Here is a 22,665-nt window from a genome sequence, read left to right as displayed (position 1 = left end):
AAAACTATAGCTCGGCTAAAAATTGTCATCTCCTTGGATACTAATGGCACTTTCTGACAAAAGTTTAAAAAATTGAGCTGTATCCGGACTATTTTTAGAAAGTAACGTCATGTGTCATGTATTGATAAATAGATAAATCACTCTTCCCATTTTGGAGAATACTTTTTGAAATATATTTAGAATTAGGTCAATGTTTTAGGTTAACTAGGCTGACATCGAAATTCCGCGTATTTGATATATGGTGTGTAGATTTTTTTTTTGGATATCGTGGCATTTAGGCAATACGTGTTTTCACTGTCGAGCTAAGTCCAAAATTGTGTTACTGTTGTCTTTTCTGTCTAATCTGTAACCACACTACTTGTGCTGACGAAGACCTTGGGTCGAAACGTCCATAGTATTTGTCACTGTCTTTAACTTGTGAGGTAACTAACACTATCTATTTTATTACTAACTAGATTTCTCTAGTTGTTTATTTATTGTATAGAATTTATGTAGAAAATATATACTTTTGATAGTGTCCGCCCTCCCCCCCCCCGGAAATAGTTGCCCCCCCCCCCCCCCACGAAAATTTCAAGTGTACCCCGGAGAAAAGAAATCTGGAAGAAACACTGACTGTTACTCATGTCTAAACACTTATATTGAAACAACCGTCTTCCCTTCATATCTAGATTGTTAAAGGATAGTGGTACAGTTAGTCACATTGAACAGAAAACACACGTTCTTTATCTTCATCAACGCCTCGCTCTACTAAAAAAATCTTATTCAGTGGCGTAACAGCCATGTAACAAAGGTGGACAAATCTCAAGGGTCCCCGAGGTCCGAGAGCTGTGTGAGAAAATAAACTCAGAATTTTTAAAAAAATTGACGCTCATTTTTAAATAATTAGTTTTGAAAAGAGATGTGTGGTCTAGTCCATATATTGTAAAACAAAAATACATGAGGACTTAATCAGCTTTTATTAGTGCAATAATCAATCTTAGTTAAAACAAAAGCTGAAAATTTAAAGTAGGTAGTGTCATCACAAATCTGAATAGAAAAAAAAGCAATAGATGTTTAATTTTGCAGTTTCTGCGATATAATATATAATTCCGAAATATGAATCGAGCACAGTGTGTTTTTATATTAATTTAGATTCTGTAAACTTTAGTCATGGATTAGATTTTTAGCATATGTAACCCTCACTCAGTGGGGATGCTTTTACCCACTGAGGTGTTGTGGTTAAGACGGGCTGACCCTGAGATTAAGTACACACCGACACCGACAGTTGTTGTCCAGTACTCGCTTTATTTACAGCATCGAGCCATGACGGCGATGCAACACAGTAGTACAAAACAAACTAGCCAAGAAGAAAAAATCCAAAAGACCAAAACCTGTAGCCCTAAAAGAAATGTAAATAAAAAAAGTTACATTCCTGACAACACCATGTGTAGGCTACAATATACACTGGTAACAATAAAATATGTTTTGGCCAGTACACAGTACTGCCAACAAGTACCAATACGTAGTACTTCAAATAAATACTTATATTAATACTCACCCTAACTAGTGTGCACATGCAACACTAGCAGGAATACATAAGTATTTTAACAAACATAATTTATATAACTACCTTCATTAGGTCTACATCTTGGCCCACAGACAGCAGCCTTGCGTGTGCGACACGGCTAGGCATGAAACTACCCACAATCCCATGTCACATGACATGGAACACAGGTAATTTCGCTCACAAAAGCATAAAAAAACAACGTCAACAGTTCAGTTACGGTCCCACAGGGGCCGCAACCCAATGAATAAAAACTTCATATTTTTATCCCCCTTTGGCTGGTAACCATATGTGCTACACATATATACAATATGTATATCTTTATATATGTTAATACGGAATAAAAATATTGTAGAATAAATATAGTAAAAGAATATGCTTTAATAAAAATAACATAGAAGAGCCGTAAATAAATATTTATACAGAACTGTATAAAAAAGTGTTCATTATTTTCCTTTTTTTAAAAATCTGCCGCTCACAATACTGCAAAAACCTGCGTAGGTTTCAAATGGTAAAGCCCCCCCCCCCTCCCATCCCACCCTCCACCAGCAATTCTTGTAATGAGTCATGTGCTTCTGGCTTATCGGCTTCGCCACCGATTCTATTCTATCTATTTTAATTTAATTTTTTCGTTAGTTGTGCGTGAAAGCAGTACCATAAACTGGCAAAACAAAGTTGTATTAGGAAATATGCAAGTTTGTTGTTTTTACTCAAGATGAAATGGAGTTTAATTCTATAACTATGACGCATTTGTTTTTTTTTTTTAACGAATGGATTTCTTATGTTCAGAATAAATGCTACCACTTCTTATAATGAAAGAAACAGCGCCATGTTTAATAATTCAAATTCCAAGCTTACTTGGTACTACGACGGTGAATATATCAAAGAGGCTTGCCCAGATCAGTGTTCATGTTTTAACGATGAAGTAGAGATGTCTTGCCTTTGTGATCCTAATTGGCCACGCTTGCCATCTTATACCAAATGGTTAACATTAATCAGCAGTGACAGAGCAACTATCATTTGTGACGCTTTTGATAATTTAAATCATTTGGAACATTTGAAACTCGCAAGATTTCATGGCATAGACACATGTGAGAAATATTTTGAGTCGCAACGATTTTCCTTGCGGCACTTATCACTAGAAAGCATTACCATTGAAGAACTTCCAGTAAATGTTTTTGCAAACCTACAGAACTTAGCATACTTGTTTCTCTATAAAAATCGTCTGACACGCTTGCAGGATGGTATATTCGCTGGTTTGACCAACTTACAAAAGTTAAAGATCGTAGAATGGGTCTCTCTAAACGTTTCTGATCATGATTTTGCTGGACTTGAGCTTCTAACCCATTTCGAATTTCTTTTTACAACAATAGCTGATCCATTTAAGGGAAATTTATCAGGACAGATTTCACTAATAGGCCCTACAGAAGGTATGATACATCAAATTAGCCAAAAGAAATAGTTTACATATTTTAAGACCAAATAAACAAGCTCAATATGTGTAAACACAAAAGTAAATTTATTACTTATTACAGTGTTGTACTACAATGTTTTTTGATTTACAAACCAGTCTTAATGACATCACGTCAAAGCTTGAGGGGGGGGGTCGCATAACGCCATAATTCCTAGATATTCTTTTTACTTTCTGGTATACAGAGTATAGAGGAAATATTGTAATCATGCGCAAAAATTACATGCGATTTTGAGTTTTCACATAGATACATTTTTATTAATCATAGAATATAAAAAATCAACCAACGAAAAAATTTACATTCTCAGGGTAGCCTAACCAGTGGCGGAACTACAGTGCGGGGGGGGGGGGGGGCATTTAGGGGCCCACAGCCGACCATAATAATTTTTTTTATAGTTATAAAAATTTAATTTTCTTGCATTTTTCACTTGATGGATGTTTTGTAAAAAAGATTATCGTTGCTGCATTACAAACATGACGTGTTGTAATTTGTTCTGATTGAAATTTTTTATTTTATTTTGAAAACCCGAACAGACCAGCAATAAGTATCCTATGTTCGTATTTTATGTTTGTATATTTTTGCGGGGTGGCTTTTTTTTTCTAGTTCCGCCACTGACAGCCTATCCCTTTATTAATTGTTATTGGGTATAAAACAATCCATTATATTATGATTTACCTATTTCAAAACAGTATTTGATAGCTTTATTTTTCTTTTTTTTCGCACATTCACAAAAGTTAGAGAAAATTATGTACCACTGTTTACAATATGCTTTCGTACTTGTGATGATAATCCATATGTTCGAAGTATCACAATTACCTTTTCTCGTTTGTGTCCAAGATACATGGGGCAGATGAAGCAGAGTTTATCTGTGTGGTCAGCAGCTTTTGATTCCTTAACGTGAGTCAGGTTCCCACTAGTTGTGTGTACTTAGGAACGTCGTACTTACTCGATCCCGGGATTTGAACTCGAGACCTTGGGGCTAGCAAACAAACGCTCTACTATTCGACCACACCATCCCTCGAGGTATGGACTTTTTATATTTATCTTGAGTCTTCTTACCTAAATTATTCACAAAGATGAAACCTGAACTTTAAAAGCATAAGCAGTTGTAAGATAAGAAGGAGTGAAATATAAAATACATACCCCAAATAACAGCACAAGTAACCCTTAGAGGATCGATAACAAAAGGCGTTTAAAATAAACCAAAAAAGCTATTAACATAAAGTAATATAAACTAAAATAAATTCATACTATGCATAAAAATAAAATCAAAGCATGCCAATGTATGTATATAAATAATCGTGGAAAGTTAAAAAAGAAATTGGTATATAATATTTTAAAGAAAAAATTTAAAAAATTAAAATATGCAGAAATATACAGGGTGACAAAAAGCTAGAGTGCAATTTATACGTTCATCTGGAATGTTTATTTTATAGGCTACTCTAAATAAATTTAATAAAATCAGTTTTTAAATCAAGGGGATCAGAAAACTGTAATTTCGTTGTAATTTCATAAATTAAAACAAATCTAAGCAAAGTGTAATAGCAGTGTCCAGAAAGTTTGGTTATTTCTGTAGACCAGACACCTGTACAGCTGATTCCTTACATAAGTTTCTACTTCAGGTGGGTATGTATTCAAGTCGACCCTCTCAACAAAGACAGGAACGATAACCTGACCTCGTACATTAAACTCTCGCATGATGGCCAGGTTCATCTCATACTCTCGGTAGTGATCCAAGAAAAGATCTTCAGACAACAAGACCAGCGTTTTTCTTGTGCCAGTTATAGCTCCACTGATGTGTGACACCATGTCCCCACCTGGAAAGTCCACTTCTCCTAAAATGTAAGAGATGTTCTTTTCTCGCAAGAATGGTAGGCAGCCTGGCATGGTACCACAGTATCACATTGTATGAAAGAAAATAATATATATATATATATATATATATATATATATATATATATATATATATATATATATATATATATATATACATACATATAAATCCTCTACTGATTTTAAGATCTTATAAGTAAAATACTTCGTTGAGCTATTAGTTGCAATAATATAACTTTTCCTCAATACTAAAATAAAATAAACATGGGCTGATCTACCCTAATAAAAATATTCTTATATAACACTACGGGGGATGGCAACGCAGGATATAGACATGATTTTAATGAATTTTTAAAGACTTAAACTTAAAAAATCCTAATATATAAAAATAAGACATATTCTAATGTAGAAACACATTTTTAACTATGCAACCCGAAAAGTGTTTCTTGTTCGGACAAGAACGATAAAAGCATTGACGTCACATGTCACATGTTTAAACTACGGAAAGTACACAAAACTAATGGCGTCATCTTCCAAGTTTAGAATATGAAGAAATGAACTATTTCATTTAAATTTGATTTAGATCTATAAATCTACTTATCAAGACGTACGGTATGAATTGTCTACAAATTTCTCGGCCAAAAGAAATAAAAATTACTTTAAAAACAACAAAAATACCTTTCAACGGCCGGGTTTTTAACGGAATCATTTAAGTCTCTTAATCAGTGTGTGCATGTAATATGGTGTTTTGTTGACCAACAATGTATATAATTTGGTTTTTCTAATAGTTATTGGTTGCGTATGTTATTTTAAATGTGCCGGAGCTTTAGCTATTTAGTTATATCTTTGCTGTGTCACTAATATAATTCAACGGGTAGTTAAGCACTTTGCGTTTTGATCAATAACTATTTTATAAAACATTTTTCTCAAACAAGCATTGTAGATTAGAATCCAGTATAAAAAATAATTGCGCACCAAGTGAATGGCAAACAATTTGTATATATTTATTTGTTTAAACGGCCAATGTGAAAAAAGGCCTTTGTGCCTACAATAATTTTTCAAATTTATTCAAAAAACGGTTACAATGATTGTAACCGTTTTTTGAATAAATTTGAAAATTTGAATTTGAATATGTGATGAAGTACTGAGGTGTAAAACGGTGAAAACTCAAAATCGCATGTAATTTTTGCGCATGATTACAATATTTCCTCTATACTCTGTATACCAGAAAGTAAAAAGAATATCTAGGAATTATGGCGTTATGCGACCCCCCCCCTCAAGCTTTGACGTGATGTCATTAAGACTGGTTTGTAAATCAAAAAACATTGTAGTACAACACTGTAATAAGTAATAAATTTACTTTTGTGTTTACACATATTGAGCTTGTTTATTTGGTCTTAAAATATGTAAACTATTTCTTTTGGCTAATTTGATGTATCATACCTTCTGTAGGGCCTATTAGTGAAATCTGTCCTGATAAATTTCCCTTAAATGGATCAGCTATTGTTGTAAAAAGAAATTCGAAATGGGTTAGAAGCTCAAGTCCAGCAAAATCATGATCAGAAACGTTTAGAGAGACCCATTCTACGATCTTTAACTTTTGTAAGTTGGTCAAACCAGCGAATATACCATCCTGCAAGCGTGTCAGACAATTTTTATAGAGAAACAAGTATGCTAAGTTCTGTAGGTTTGCAAAAACATTTACTGGAAGTTCTTCAATGGTAATGCTTTCTAGTGATAAGTGCCGCAAGGAAAATCGTTGCGACTCAAAATATTTCTCACATGTGTCTATGCCATGAAATCTTGCGAGTTTCAAATGTTCCAAATGATTTAAATTATCAAAAGCGTCACAAATGATAGTTGCTCTGTCACTGCTGATTAATGTTAACCATTTGGTATAAGATGGCAAGCGTGGCCAATTAGGATCACAAAGGCAAGACATCTCTACTTCATCGTTAAAACATGAACACTGATCTGGGCAAGCCTCTTTGATATATTCACCGTCGTAGTACCAAGTAAGCTTGGAATTTGAATTATTAAACATGGCGCTGTTTCTTTCATTATAAGAAGTGGTAGCATTTATTCTGAACATAAGAAATCCATTCGTTAAAAAAAAAAAACAAATGCGTCATAGTTATAGAATTAAACTCCATTTCATCTTGAGTAAAAACAACAAACTTGCATATTTCCTAATACAACTTTGTTTTGCCAGTTTATGGTACTGCTTTCACGCACAACTAACGAAAAAATTAAATTAAAATAGATAGAATAGAATCGGTGGCGAAGCCGATAAGCCAGAAGCACATGACTCATTACAAGAATTGCTGGTGGAGGGTGGGATGGGAGGGGGGGGGGGGGGGGCTTTACCATTTGAAACCTACGCAGGTTTTTGCAGTATTGTGAGCGGCAGATTTTTAAAAAAAGGAAAATAATGAACACTTTTTTATACAGTTCTGTATAAATATTTATTTACGGCTCTTCTATGTTATTTTTATTAAAGCATATTCTTTTACTATATTTATTCTACAATATTTTTATTCCGTATTAACATATATAAAGATATACATATTGTATATATGTGTAGCACATATGGTTACCAGCCAAAGGGGGATAAAAATATGAAGTTTTTATTCATTGGGTTGCGACCCCTGTGGGACCGTAACTGAACTGTTGACGTTGTTTTTTTATGCTTTTGTGAGCGAAATTACCTGTGTTCCATGTCATGTGACATGGGATTGTGGGTAGTTTCATGCCTAGCCGTGTCGCACACGCAAGGCTGCTGTCTGTGGGCCAAGATGTAGACCTAATGAAGGTAGTTATATAAATTATGTTTGTTAAAATACTTATGTATTCCTGCTAGTGTTGCATGTGCACACTAGTTAGGGTGAGTATTAATATAAGTATTTATTTGAAGTACTACGTATTGGTACTTGTTGGCAGTACTGTGTACTGGCCAAAACATATTTTATTGTTACCAGTGTATATTGTAGCCTACACATGGTGTTGTCAGGAATGTAACTTTTTTTATTTACATTTCTTTTAGGGCTACAGGTTTTGGTCTTTTGGATTTTTTCTTCTTGGCTAGTTTGTTTTGTACTACTGTGTTGCATCGCCGTCATGGCTCGATGCTGTAAATAAAGCGAGTACTGGACAACAACTGTCGGTGTCGGTGTGTACTTAATCTCAGGGTCAGCCCGTCTTAACCACAACACCTCAGTGGGTAAAAGCATCCCCACTGAGTGAGGGTTACATATGCTAAAAATCTAATCCATGACTAAAGTTTACAGAATCTAAATTAATATAAAAACACACTGTGCTCGATTCATATTTCGGAATTATATATTATATCGCAGAAACTGCAAAATTAAACATCTATTGCTTTTTTTTCTATTCAGATTTGTGATGACACTACCTACTTTAAATTTTCAGCTTTTGTTTTAACTAAGATTGATTATTGCACTAATAAAAGCTGATTAAGTCCTCATGTATTTTTGTTTTACAATATATGGACTAGACCACACATCTCTTTTCAAAACTAATTATTTAAAAATGAGCGTCAATTTTTTTAAAAATTCTGAGTTTATTTTCTCACACAGCTCTCGGACCTCGGGGACCCTTGAGATTTGTCCACCTTTGTTACATGGCTGTTACGCCACTGAATAAGATTTTTTTAGTAGAGCGAGGCGTTGATGAAGATAAAGAACGTGTGTTTTCTGTTCAATGTGACTAACTGTACCACTATCCTTTAACAATCTAGATATGAAGGGAAGACGGTTGTTTCAATATAAGTGTTTAGACATGAGTAACAGTCAGTGTTTCTTCCAGATTTCTTTTCTCCGGGGTACACTTGAAATTTTCGTGGGGGGGGGGGGGGGGGCAACTATTTCCGGGGGGGGGGAGGGCGGACACTATCAAAAGTATATATTTTCTACATAAATTCTATACAATAAATAAACAACTAGAGAAATCTAGTTAGTAATAAAATAGATAGTGTTAGTTACCTCACAAGTTAAAGACAGTGACAAATACTATGGACGTTTCGACCCAAGGTCTTCGTCAGCACAAGTAGTGTGGTTACAGATTAGACAGAAAAGACAACAGTAACACAATTTTGGACTTAGCTCGACAGTGAAAACACGTATTGCCTAAATGCCACGATATCCAAAAAAAAAATCTACACACCATATATCAAATACGCGGAATTTCGATGTCAGCCTAGTTAACCTAAAACATTGACCTAATTCTAAATATATTTCAAAAAGTATTCTCCAAAATGGGAAGAGTGATTTATCTATTTATCAATACATGACACATGACGTTACTTTCTAAAAATAGTCCGGATACAGCTCAATTTTTTAAACTTTTGTCAGAAAGTGCCATTAGTATCCAAGGAGATGACAATTTTTAGCCGAGCTATAGTTTTCATTTGCAACCACTTTCACTTTCCGCCATTGCGACCGTGGAATTGAACTTCTACAAATTTTAAATTTCGTTACTGGCATTTTTTTAATGTAAATTATAAATTTCTCAATTATTTCTGTTCCATTATCAAGTTTTAAAGCCAGAAAGAAAAACTGATTTACTGATATAAATATTTTGGTTTTGTTATTGTAGCAGGAAAGTTTTGAAATCTCTAATCTTAGCCGTTTAATTACATAAATCCTAAGTAAACTATCTTACATTCCCATCGTTTCTAAAAGGAAATGACGTTTACATTAAATACATTGGCTATTATCATCTAGCAAACAATGATGTGGCCCTCCGCCCCATCCGGTAGGGTTAACAACATGATAAAGCATCGTCTATTATGCTGCACGACAAAATAAGACTGGGAGGATATGTTTAAGTGTACGGGTCTTAATGTAAAAAAATCATAGTGCCTAAATTTTAGACGTAACATCTAATAGAAACATTTATATATTTGCACCTGAAAACTTTTTGACTAAGAACCAGTGTTTCTTACAGACTTTTTTCTTCGGGGGGGGGGGGGGGGGGGGAAGGGGCACTTGAAATTTTCGGGGGGGGGGGAGGGAGGGGGCGGTAGACTTACTTCGGTGGAGGGGGGGGGGCGGACACTGTTAAAAGTATATATTTTCTGTATAAATTATATAAATTTCATTTCGTTCGGGGGGGGGGGGGGGGCGGTAAAAAAATTTCGGCAGCCCCCGAACGAAGAGATGCCTGGAAGAAACTCTGCTAAGAACGGTAAGTTCCATGAAAATTTGATCTGCCAAATTTAGTCTGGATTTGCAGTTATAATATGGTCTGCTATCAAAATCAATACTGGTATTGTGCCTACAAAATAAGAGCGATAAATCTTTATTTCAAGAGACAAAACAAAATTACTACCAATTTATCTATAGCGCACCCACACATCTCCATCGTATTCTGGGCCCTTTCTCAAAGCTGAGCCGACAACATTCCATCTGCTTAACAATCTACCTAACAGTCTGGTTAGCTGTGATTCGCGAGAATCTTTACAATAGTAGAGCTTGTCGATCTATTAAAGGTTATCGGGGGCAGTTAATTAAGCTCTAAAACGTTTTTAATCTAAGTGGAGTTAACAAGATTAAGAACTATCCTTTGCTGTATCAGCTTGTAGTTTTCCGTAAATTATGGTCGCGAACGAGAGCATTCAGAGACAGATAATCGTCTTTCAGATATAGCGTGCTACTGATGTTGTTTTAAAGTAAATATTTTTAGTCATGGTGACTACATGATTAAGAAATCACTGAAAAGTGAAAAATAAAACAAATATTAAAAAAAAACGTTTCAGCAACAAGCTTTTAAATGCACTGAAAAAATATAATAAAACGAATTTGCTTTTTTTTAATACCAGAGATTTTGTAGCCGTAAAAGATGCCATTTGTAAATCTAACAAGTGGTATCAGTCACTGTGATGATTATGACACGTCAAATAATTTTTTACGTGCTAAAGAAACATTCCTGATGATTTTTATCAATTTTGCGACTGACGCAATCAGCTTCATTGTTTACATGAACTAATCGTTACCGAGATCACGCGTCTAAGAGTACACCCTTAGCAAAATTAGCAGGTTGCATCGGTCACTTCGATGTATATAAAAGAATCATAACTTCATATTTAACGGATTTTACAAGCTTCAATAAAGATGTAAATTGTAAATTATCATAAAGTACATAACGTGTTTTATTTCATTTTTTCTAAGACCACAGTAACACGCAGCACGGATACTCTAGAATGCTAAAAAATTATCAATTTCGAAGGAATTTTAGAAATAAAAAATAAAGTAGATACCTCCTCTGGTTTCGGGAAGTCACTCAAAAGTTGACAGAATTTTTTTTAATATGAAATTTAGTCCACCAAACTGAAACAGTACTCAAGTTATTGGTATTTTAGAACCGTAACTAAATATATTGGAGGCATTTAAAAAATGAAAAGAAATGTAAGGAAAAGATCTTATTTTTGTATATGTTTTTTCGTCTATCTAACTGAAACAGTACTTAAGTTATTGTGTTCTCACAAAGTACAGATATCCTACAAATAAACGGAGAGTAATCTTCCTAAACAGCATCGTGTATTGGTAAGTATATAATGTAGAAGTGGAATTGGGTTATAGAAATGGTAAGTAAGTTTGGGACAAATGCTGTTGTTTTTTTTCTCTATCAAATAAACAGGCGAACAGTTCTTATAATATGCTAATTTGAAAGAACATTATATAAATGTTCATGTTGTAAGGATATTTTAGAAAAAATGAAATATACTGTACCAAATCCGGTACACTGAAATCGGTCAAAAGAAAAATACGTTTCGAATATAATACTTGCATATGCAATTTTTTTCACCTAACTGAAACAGTACTTATTTTACTGTGCTAACAAGAAAACATGCACACACATACATGCGCGCGTGAACACACACACATATAAAAAAGTTCAAAAGGCTCACATACGTTTAAAAAATTAATGCAAAACTAATTTGTGGACTAAAGAATGAATAGAACTATAATACTTCGAACTATACTACACATACAAGAAAGTAAAATACACGCATTGGTTCTAGATACCAAACTACTTATCATTCATAATAGCATGTAACAGAAGAGTCCAGAAAATTTGGTTATTTCTGTAGACCAGACACCTGTACAGCTGATTCCTTAAATAAGTTTCTACTTCAGGTGGGTATGTATTCAAGTCGACCCTCTCAACAAAGACAGGAACGATAACCTGACCTCGTACATTGAACTCTCGCATGATGGCCAGGTTCATCTCATACTCTCGGTAGTGATCCAAGAACAGATCTTCAGACAACAAGACCAGCGTTTTTCTTGTGCCGGTTATAGCTCCACTGATGTGTGACACCATGTCCCCACCTGGAAAGTCCACTTCTCCTAAAATGTAAGAGACGTTCTTTTCTCGCAAGAATGGTAGGATAACATCTTTTAGGAGTCGTCTTACTCTTGGTTCTCCCTAAAATTATAAATATGTATAAACTATAAGAATCAGTATTAAAAAAATAGCTGAAGTGAATTTAAGTATGCATTAAATAGAAAGGCTGTTTCGTAATTTTTAAATATGTGTAACAACAGACTGTTAATTAAACTGTTTAAGATGAAGCACTTAAAAAAATAAGTTGTGCACATCTCTGGTTGATTTTTAGTGCGTCGATGTAATGTATCGTTCAGATTGTGTTATAGACGTTTGTTATAAGTGCTTCACTCAACTGTTTGACCACAGCGCCAAATATTTTTAAAATTACATTTTAGTGACATACAAGATTTGTATAATAAAATATTTAGCGTATCACTGTTTTTTTTAAAAAATAAAAATTATATGTAATGACATACCTCATCGTACGTGATGAAGACATCAACCTGTGGGTTGTAGTTGACCAAACGTCCACCGATGTGCAGCCGCCGTTGACCAATAAAGTAGAGGTACCTCAGCTTCCAGCGGTAATGGAAAAACACGGACAGAACAAGCAAACACAGGAGATGGGTGAAAAACACTGACAGCACGTAACTGAAATTTTCTTTTATTTGACACATTTTTGAGAACCCTTGCAATTTCTCAATCATCTGAGTATAGTTGAACTTTAAACTTGTTTCTGTTGCAAAGAAAATGTTTTCTTTCTTATAGAAAATTCCCGGGCTTTCAGCTAACAGATTCAGGATTGGAAGATTGACGCATTCAAATGCAAACACGTTACCCTGCAAATCTACCAAAAAGGCAGAATTGTGAGACTTTAATCTTTGCAACTCATCTGCCATTTCTTTCGTGAAGCCAGTCAACTCGTTGTATGATAAATCTAAATAAGTCAAGTTGAGAAGTCTTAAGACTGACGAATGAAATGATCTGATCTTATTATAGCTCAGATTTATTTTTTTCAGTTTTCTTGGAAAAGTTAAGTTACTATCGACGCTATTTAATTTTAAGTTTGACATTTGAAGTTCTTCTAGGCTTGGCACTTGTGACATAAGCAAATTAAACTTTACTTTTAAATACGTTGAGTTTCTTATGTGAGATATGTTTAAAGTCTGAAGATTTTGCATTCTAAGTAAAGAGTCAGGAAGATTTTCGTTGTTTGACAAATCCAAAAATTCAAGGTGAAATAATCCAGACTCATTATATTTTCTTTCTGGAAAACTTGAAAAGTTGCAAGACCTGTTTGACGTTTAAGTATGCAATTAATTACAGAAAGGAAAACTGGTTGTATGGATAGCAAGGAGGCTAGTGCGAAATAGACAGTAAATCGTCATTTTATTTTATTTTTGAAAACGAATATAACTTAATTTAAAATAATATAGATTTAGTGAAATAACTGTTAAAAGTGTAATATAAAAGAAGTTCACTGTATTTAAATATCACTGGTAATTAGCACCAAATGAGTCAATTATTTATGATGGATAGCCTTATTGGAACACAGAAACACAGACTTACACAAATATATACAATATATTCGACAACTTAATGTACTAAAATAAAACGTAAAGCACTTAGTTGTTTGTCAGTAATTATTCAATACGGCTAAGTAAGCCTGATAGGAAAACTGAATAATAGAAATGTAAATATAATGAGAAAGTCTCCATGGGATCGAATGGAAAGATGATAAAATCTGGAAAAATTATTGAATACACCCATTGGAGCTTTCCACCGTTCTTTGTGAAAAGCTAGTACTTTTATAGTTACAATAGACGATTCAGTTTTTTATTCTGTTCCTTAATCCGGAAAAAAAACTAAAATATTTAAAATTAGTGTCAAATAATTGTATGTATTACCTTTCCAACCCAATATCCTTATCTGTCAACAACTGTTGGCTCAAATCTAAATGTTTCACAGTATTTACTTCATTAGCCATTGCGTGTAGTAATGCTGTAAGATTAATATTGTTTTTCCTTAAGTAGAGTCTTTCCAGTTTAGGCGACAAAGGCAATTTCTTTTCTAAACTGAAATAATATATTCTATTATAAGAAACATCTAAACTTATAATGTCTGTATCTACAAGGCCTTCTAAAAGCCGAGTCAGTTTAAAATTCGGTAACCATTTCATTGAACGTAGAATCACGTTTTGGCAATTCTGACGTTGGAACAACCTTTTAGCTTTTAAAATTTGTTTCAGATTGAGATGAGTGAAACTGAGATCCAACGCTGCTACTTTTGACTCCATAATAACCGATGTTCCTGATATGCTAGTGATAGGGCAGCCATTTAAATTAACGCTCACTGCATGATGTGATTTTATGTTTTCAAAAAACAAATCGCCTAATGTATTTATAGAACAAAAAGTCGAATATGTAGCCGTCAAGTCTAAATTCCGCAGGTTCTTTAATTTCTGGAATCCGGGGCCCAGTTTACAGTCCGTCCCAGAAAAACGTAAGTTTTGTAGGCCGGTCAACACTGAGAATGCAATGTCAGGATAACACAGAGGTGAAGATATCGGATTGAAATCTGAAGATCCTGAAACAAAAACAAGTTGGAGCAAAATTTTGTTGCAATTTGACAATACACACACACACACACACACACACACACACATATATATATATATATATATATATATATATATATATATATATATATATATATAGTATGTGATGTCGGTAAGAAATAGAGATTATTTAATATTTATCAAATAACCACTTGTATCCGTAGGTTGAGTCAGGGTAGGGACCCGAGGCTGGATGGTGAGGGCGGAAGATATTGAAGAGGGTAAGGTAGAGGCAATCAAGACATTGAGGACTTGGTTGTAGGTGGACTAGTGGCCAATTTAACGGGTAGGGTCTATTGAATAGTTAGTCCTGATAGATAGTTAGGAGAGTTAATAGGCTATTGATAAGGGTTTGTGAGATTATATTTACGTTTGTTTGCATATTTCTTCCATTTTAATGTTGGTGTTGTATTTGGTGGAGGGCCATCCTGATTTTTGATGCTGTAACGTTTATATTCTATGAACAATGACGGATTTGACATTGACTTGTCTTCTAATTTCATTTCCATTTCATGTTTATGATCACCAGTTCGAAAGGACAGGTTGAGGCTTAACAATATTATATATATATATATATATATATATATATATATACTATAGTGAGAGAGAGAGAGAGAGAGAGAGAGAGAGAGAGAGAGAGAGAAACAAGAAAGAGAGACTTCGTACTCATACTACTGCCACCTATAGATTATAAGAATTTAATAATGATACATTTTATTTTAAACTTTGTTGCAAAAAGTATCCATAATAATAATTAAAAATTAGTAACTCTAAGTAATTAAGCGTTACACACCCTCTGCTCTTATCCCCTGACCTGTCGTGTTTTTTGTGCGCCATTAAGACTGCTCAACCTATCAAAGACATTTTAGTACTACAAGACACTGTGCTACAACAAGACATTGCACTACAACAAAGGCATAAGTAATTGATTAACTTTCGTCTTTGTATATTGTGTTCTTGAACTACGTGGAATATTTCTTTGGAATTATTACATGTATCATACCTTCCGCTGGGCCTGACAGTGGAATCATTCCCGATTTTTTTTTCTTTAACGTACTTTTCCAATTATAAAAAATATCAAATTCTAAATGGGTTAGCGACTGGAGTCCCACAAACGATTTATCAGAAATATTTGGCATGTACGATTCCGCGATTAGTAATCTGTTTAAATTGGCCAAACCAGCGAAAACCCCATCCTGCATGTAAGTCAGTTGATTATCACTCAGCCTCAAGTATGTTAAGTTTTGTAAGTTCGCGAACAGATTCACTGGAAGTTCTACAATAAAATTTTGATCAAGTGTCAGGTACCGTAATGAAAAACGCTGATCCCAGAAATATTTCTCACAGGCGTCTATGCCTCGAAATCTCACGAGAATCAAATCTTCCAAATGATTTAAATTATCAAAAGCGCCGCAAATTATAGTTGCATTTCTTTCACCGTTTAAAGTTAACCGTTTGGTATTAAACGGCACGTGCGGCCAATTAGGAAAACAATTACATGACATTTCTTCATCACCGTTAACACACGTGCACTGATCTGGACAAGGCTCATTGATGTCTTCACTGTGAACATTCCATGTTGGCTCATTGATGTCTTCACTGTGAACATTCCATGTTGGCTCATTGATGTCTTCGCTGTGAACATTCCATGTTAGAATTATTAAACATAGAGCTGCTTTTTTCATTGTAAGAAGTGGTGGCATTTATTCCTTGAAGAAACAATAAATTCGATAAAATGAGTAACACATATGTCATAGTTTTAGAAAAATTAACTCCTTTTTTTGAAGCAGTAAAACTATTATCTCGCATATTTCCTAATACAGTTTGTTTTCCAGGTGATAGTATTGCTGTCATGCACAGTAAATGAAAACAAAAAATATATGAAAGATATAACGTAAAGGATGTGTTTTGTTGAGTAGAGTCAAGTGTTTAAGTGTTTGAAAGTAAACCATGTGTTTCCTGTAAGTGTGACTTGCTTTGTGTCCACTTCCCATAACTGTGAATGGTAGGCGGTTGTAGTTTCAACTATAGGCGGTCTCTAATTGCTAAGGGAGGTTATTTTAAGTAATATTGACAGTTTGCAGGGGAGGTAATTTCAGTAAAGGTTATATAGACAGTCTACAAGGGGTTAGGTTTAGTTTCATGAAGTAATATAGATAGTCTATATGGGTGAGGGGGGGGGGTAGTTGTCAACTGAAGTACAATATGCAGTTGAGGTGGGGGTAGTTTCAGTAGAAATGCTATAGTCAGTCTACAAACGGTGGCTAGTTTGAGTAGACATCCTATAGTCAGTCTACAAAGGGTGAGTAGTTTCAATAGAAGTGCTATAGACTGTCTTCAAGGTGGGTGGGGCGGGTGTAGTTTCAATAGATGTACTATAAAAAGTCTGTAAGGGAAGGGGTAGATGCCTTCTGTTTAGATGGGGGAGGATGGGTAGTTTACATAAAAGTACTAAATATATTCTTCTGGGGGGTCGTTTCAATTCGAATACTATAAACAGTCTAAAAGGGTGTATTTTCAATTAAGTACTAACTACTGATGCATTAGGAATGCTTATTGAAATACAAACAGCATCTGAATGTAACATTTATTTGGTACTGGACATGCACAACAACCCCCTCCCATCCGACAGATATACACCATCCCTCCCCTCCGAGAGACTTACAGCAACCCCGATCCCCCTCTTCAGATGCACATACACCACCCATCCACTCCGTGGGACATACACCACTTCTCACCATTCCTACACCACCCATCTTGTAATAGTTTGTTCAGTGAACGTTTATTTCTGAAATAATAAAAAGTCTTGTACAGTTTTCATGAATTAAATATTATCTAATTCATTCATAGTATCGTCCTTTCAGGCCAGAGCTGAAAAATGATGCAGTGATATCACTTTTTTAACCGCCGAACTGTATATGTATTCTACGTAGCCCAGAATAAACCTGTCACTATCTTAAATACTCTACGTTTCTCAAATACTTTAAAGTAAACAACACACGCAATGAAGTAATTTATAATCTAACATACAAGGATGTGCCTCCCCTCCCCACTAGTAAAATTCACATCAGGATAAAGCACCATCTGTCATGTAGCACATCAGATTACAACAGGACGGATATGGTTAAGTGTAGGCCTACATGCCGTCCTATGAAAGCTCTTAAGTGGCTTAATTTTAGACACAACATTCGAGTGAAACAGTAACAATATTTTTTTATAAGAAAACTTGAGCGTAATTTTGAACTACGAACTTCTAGACTGGATTCGGTGCAGATTGTCTGCTACTACAATCAACGTGGCAAATAAGAATAATACTACTTTGCTACATTGGTGAGATTGAATATTGGTGCGCGCGTATGTTGAACGAATGAAGATGCGATTCGCATAGTGACGTAGAGGGTAGAAAGAAAGTTGTTGACATAGGAAGAAAGATAGCAGTTAGGGGCTAGATATTGAAAAACTAGGTTCGGGTTATGCTGTTGATTTAGACTGGTATTGCAATGTTTGAATAAAGACTTAAGTAGGAAGAATTAATATCCTGTTAAATATATTGTGATATCTGTTACCAAGTGTTTACAAACTTTTAATTAGTTCACAATATCTATGGGTTTGAGCAGGGCCGGCGCTATCTATAATGCGAACTAGGAGGTCGCCTCGGGCGCTATCCGTAGGGGGGGGGGCGCCAAAATTGGTTGGAAAAACAAATTGAAGTGGGGGAGGTGCAAATCGAAAGTTTGAGGGGGGGGGGGGGGATAATTGAAAGTTTGAGAGGGGGGGGGGGGTGCAAATTGAAAGTTTGTCCGCGGGTGCCGGGAGAGGTCGCAACGCCTCTGATAATACGGGGGTACGACAAAAATTGCGGGGGAGGGGGGGCGTTTTTAATAAGTTTTGCCTAGGGCGCTAAATAACCTGGCGCTGGCACTGGGTTTGAGTCAAATCTTGTAACTGAATTCAACCAATTGCTAATGTAGCGATTTCCTTCAAATTTTCCTAATTATATATTTTGTCTTTTATGACTACGCATAAATATCCACATTTCTAGCGAATGACAAAAAGTGGGAGAAAAAACATAATAATAAACTTTTAAATTTACTTAAAAATAAAACAAACTTTATTTTTTAAAATAAAAGCTCTTATGTATAATAAATCTAGTGAGCGACTAAAGATTTGATTAAGGAAAGCGAGTATGTTTTATTTTCTTATTTTTAGTGCGTTGAAAAGCATATTATATTATACATATATTTTTACAAGCTTTTATTTAACTCACTTCCTCGACAGTCTGTCTGTCTGTCTAGACCGAAACGCCGGAGTGAAAATTCGGAAACTTCTACTTGATCGATACGATTCACACTTGGCACGTGGGTCAAGACATGAAGACAATGCAATCTGAAATTAAATTTGACTTAATTGGATGCCTAATTAATTTTTTATGAGACCGAATTAATAGGCATGTCTATCCAACCACACCACACGCGTCATCACGTTCAATAGCTGCGCCATCAGGTTTAATAGCTGCGCCATCACGTTCAATAGACACGCAATGGTTTTTAGTCATGTAACACTATTGTAAATAAAACATGTAAAGTACTGAAAAAACAATTCATAAAAAACGTTTTAATAACAAGCTTTTATGTAATGATGCACTAAAAAGTAGAAAATAAATTATACACTACTATTTAAATTACTATAAAGAAAAGCGTGGGTCTCTTCTCAAATATTAGTAAAGGTATCCAATAGGTACTACCTATTGGATACAAAAACAAAAACAGCATAAGCAATTAATGGAAAAGGATAACAAAAGACGTTTTAAAAAGGTAATAACATAAAGTAATATAAACCATAAAGAATTCATGCTATACATAAAATTAAAATCAAAGCATGCCAATATATGTATATAAATAATAGTGAACAGTTAAAAAGAAAATGGTAAATAATATTTAAAAAATATAAACATAAAAATATAAAAGTATTATATAGGATGACAAAAAGCTATAGTGCAATTTAATTGTTTGTCTGTTCTGTTTTTATAATATACTCTGAATACATTTATTGAACTCAGTTTTCAAATCAAGAGAACAGATAGATGTAATTTAGTTGTAAGTTGGTAAATTAAAACCAATCTAAGCAAAAATGTAACATAAAAGTAAAACAATGCTAAAACAATTTTAAACTACTTGTCATTTCTAATAGCATGTAACAGAAGTTTCCAGAAAATTTGGTTATTTCTGTAGACCAGACACCTGTACAGCTGATTCCTTAAATAAGTTTCTACTTCAGGTGGGTATGTATTCATGTCGACCCTCTCAACAAAGACAGGAACGATAACCTGACCTCGTACATTGAACTCTCGCATGATGGCCAGGTTCATCTCATACTCTCGGTAGTGATCCAAGAAAAGATCTTCAGACAACAAGACGAGCGTTTTTCTTGTGCCAGTTATGGCTCCACTGATGTGTGACACCATGTCCCCACCTGGAAAGTCTACTTCTCCTAAAATGTAAGAGATGTTCTTCTCTTTCAAGAATGGCAGGATAATATTTCTTACAATCTGTCGGATTCTTGGTTCACCCTGTTAGAATAAAACAAGATGTGTCGTAGAATTTCCTACAACCAATAGACTAGAAAACGAATAGAGTTCTACCTTTTCCATATTTGACCTATATAAAGTTTTATTACTTAAACTTTAAAGATATGTTTGAAAAAAATATCGACATAACCACACATTATAAAAACATAGAGTTTGGATATATAACATCTTCAGTCGTTAGAAGGCTTTCACGGTTATCTTAAAAATAAAATGTGTATATATCCTGAATAGTGATTTTTTAAAATCCATTTATGTACCACAATCCGTCAAGATGGTTACTAATTTGTTTTATTGTTGATTAATTTAAATATTTTGTAATTATCCTAACTTTAATTCAAACTCTATACCTTTATATAACTTTAATCCTTACATTAAGAGAAAAAAACCCAAGCGTTCACCTAAGCCTAAAACCTAACACAAAACCAAAAACATCACTAGACATTTGTTCAAGTCTACCATTGACGATAACCCTAACCCTAACCCTCTGCATAGTCCTAGCCCTCGCCCTAACCCTAATAACCCTAACTCTAACCCTTACCGTAGCTGTACCTGGGGTTAATGTCATACTGGGCGGGGGAAATACACATGGGGTAATTCACAGGGGGGTAATTACTACGGGGGGTAATTTCGGGGGGAAATATCCAGGGGGTAATGGACGGGGGGATGCCCTGTTTCCGTAATAATACAACTTATAACATCTAAACTCTAAATATTACAATTGATAATTTACAATGGATATATAAAATTAAACGTTGCTGAATATTTTTTTTTAATTAGATCTATTTCTGTTAGTCAATATTCTTACTTCGTCATATGTGATGAAGACATCAGCCCGTGGGTTGTAGTTGACCAAACGTCCACCAATGTGCAGCCGCCGTTGACCAATAAAGTAGAGATACCTCAGCTTCCAGCGGTAATGGAAAAACACGGTCAGAACAAGCAAACACAGGAGATGGGTGAAAAATATCGTCAACACAAAGCTGAAGTTTTCTTTGATCAGACAGTTTTGCGTCAGTCTTGGAAGTTGTGCGACCATCTCCGTGTAGTTTAAATACGTATTGTCTTCCTTTCTGAACATAATTTCGTTTGCGGAGGTATACAGTTGTGTGTTGGTAACCATAAAATGTAGACTTTGAACATACGTGCAGATAAATTGTAAGTCGTTGTGAGATAAATCTACAAGAAACTCTGGATTATCAAATTTAAATCTCTTCAGCTCCTTCCACATTTCAACCGAGAAGCCAGGTAAACGGTTGAACGACAAATCTAAATATTTCATGTTCAAATGTCTCAGCAGGGATGCCTCGAAATATGTCAATCTATTTCTACCTAAAAATAATAATGTAAGATTTTTCGGAAAATAAAATGTGCGTGGTATAAAAGTTATTTGACAATCTCTTAACCATAGTTCTTCGAGCTTTGCCAAATCTGTTCTCAGCAGGCTGTCGTCTAAATCACCCCCACATAGTCCTGTACCCTTAGTACCCGAGAGTCCTAGTACACGGAGATTTTTCATGCCCTCTAACATGTCTTCAGAATCATATTTCGAAAAAGAGTAAGAAATATCTAAAACTTCCAAATTAGATAATCCATTGCTCTCGGAATTCACTCTTTTTATTTTACTGTGTGTCTTGTTCTGATGGGATCTGTAAGGAAAAAAACTGCTATAAACAATTAAACAGATAGGTGTGTAAGGTTGGTAAGATACTTGGATGAATGTATAGGTTACGATATCGTACTTACAAAAGAACTTTCAGTTTATTGGGTGCTCTTTTAAAATCTAATTTTGTGAGCGAGTTTTCTGGTGAATCTCTCAGGGCTTCAATGAAAACGTCTATAAAAAAACTACCTTCAGTGACCAGTGCCTCCAACTTTGGAGGAAACTTTTTGTAACGAAATGTTGGGTCCAATGTAATATTGTTTCCAGAAAGAGTCAAAGATTTTATTTCAGTTTCTACAAATAAGTTCAAAACTTCTGATAAATAAAACATGGCACCTGGTACCTGTCTTATTTCCTGTAACGAAAACTCGTGCACGGTTTTAAAGAGTTGGATAGCGTCCAAAATTTGTTGTAAAGTTAGGTTTGTTTTATCAAGGTTCAGGCCTGACAACGTTGATCCCATCACAAAAGATGTGTTGGTAAAGCTTGAGAGTCGGCGGCACCGTGCCAATGAAATAGATATATTTTGCTCTGATTGTATGTTTTCAAAATAATTATCGCACAAGTGCGTCAGAGTGCAGCCATAGCCGAAGTTTACTGATT

At 34.7% G+C, this 22,665-nt stretch overlaps 3 protein-coding genes across 3 annotated transcripts in view; 1 reads left to right on the top strand and 2 right to left on the bottom strand.

Annotated features, from left to right (window-relative positions):
- Positions 1-2,372: 2,372 nt before the first annotated feature.
- Positions 2,373-3,005, top strand: LOC131952252 (insulin-like growth factor-binding protein complex acid labile subunit). Its single transcript, XM_059314811.1, has one exon. The coding sequence runs from the start codon at positions 2,373-2,375 to the stop codon at positions 3,003-3,005; it is 633 nt and encodes a 210-aa protein (XP_059170794.1).
- An 8,893-nt stretch (positions 3,006-11,898) lies between these two features.
- LOC131952243 (toll-like receptor 4) lies at positions 11,899-16,518 on the bottom strand. The gene is made up of 6 exons (XM_059314799.1): positions 15,996-16,518; positions 14,683-14,784; positions 14,421-14,550; positions 14,106-14,273; positions 12,675-13,491; positions 11,899-12,297 (listed from the first exon to the last, which is right to left on the bottom strand). The coding sequence occupies exons 1-6, from the start codon at positions 16,516-16,518 to the stop codon at positions 11,899-11,901; spliced, it is 2,139 nt and encodes a 712-aa protein (XP_059170782.1).
- A 3,467-nt stretch (positions 16,519-19,985) lies between these two features.
- The window catches only part of LOC131952229 (uncharacterized), a 42,702-nt gene continuing 40,022 nt past the window's right edge, over positions 19,986-22,665 (bottom strand). The window contains exons 5-7 of the mRNA XM_059314791.1: positions 22,146-22,356; positions 21,208-22,048; positions 19,986-20,384 (exon numbers count right to left, since the gene is read on the bottom strand). Coding sequence (XP_059170774.1) covers positions 19,986-20,384; positions 21,208-22,048; positions 22,146-22,356 — 1,451 coding nt within the window. The remainder of the gene's footprint in view (positions 20,385-21,207; positions 22,049-22,145; positions 22,357-22,665) is intronic.

This window comes from Physella acuta, unplaced genomic scaffold (genome assembly GCF_028476545.2).
Source record: "Physella acuta isolate Inbredline_101_S28 unplaced genomic scaffold, ASM2847654v3 ptg000070l, whole genome shotgun sequence".
Taxonomy (NCBI): domain Eukaryota; kingdom Metazoa; phylum Mollusca; class Gastropoda; family Physidae; genus Physella; species Physella acuta.
This window is presented reverse-complemented; position numbering and strand designations above follow the sequence as displayed.

Coding starts and splice junctions, on each gene's coding strand:
- LOC131952252 (XM_059314811.1), top strand. CDS start 2,373: ATGTTTAATAATTCAAATTCCAAGCTTACTTGGTACTACGACGGTGAA.
- LOC131952243 (XM_059314799.1), bottom strand. CDS start 16,518: ATGCCACCACTTCTTACAATGAAAAAAGCAGCTCTATGTTTAATAATT. Junction 14,551..14,682: donor ACGTTTTTCTGGGACGGACT/GTAAACTGGGCC, acceptor CACATCATGCAG/TGAGCGTTAATTTAAATGGC. Junction 12,298..12,674: donor TCTTCATCACGTACGATGAG/GTATGTCATTAC, acceptor TTATAATTTTAG/GGAGAACCAAGAGTAAGACG.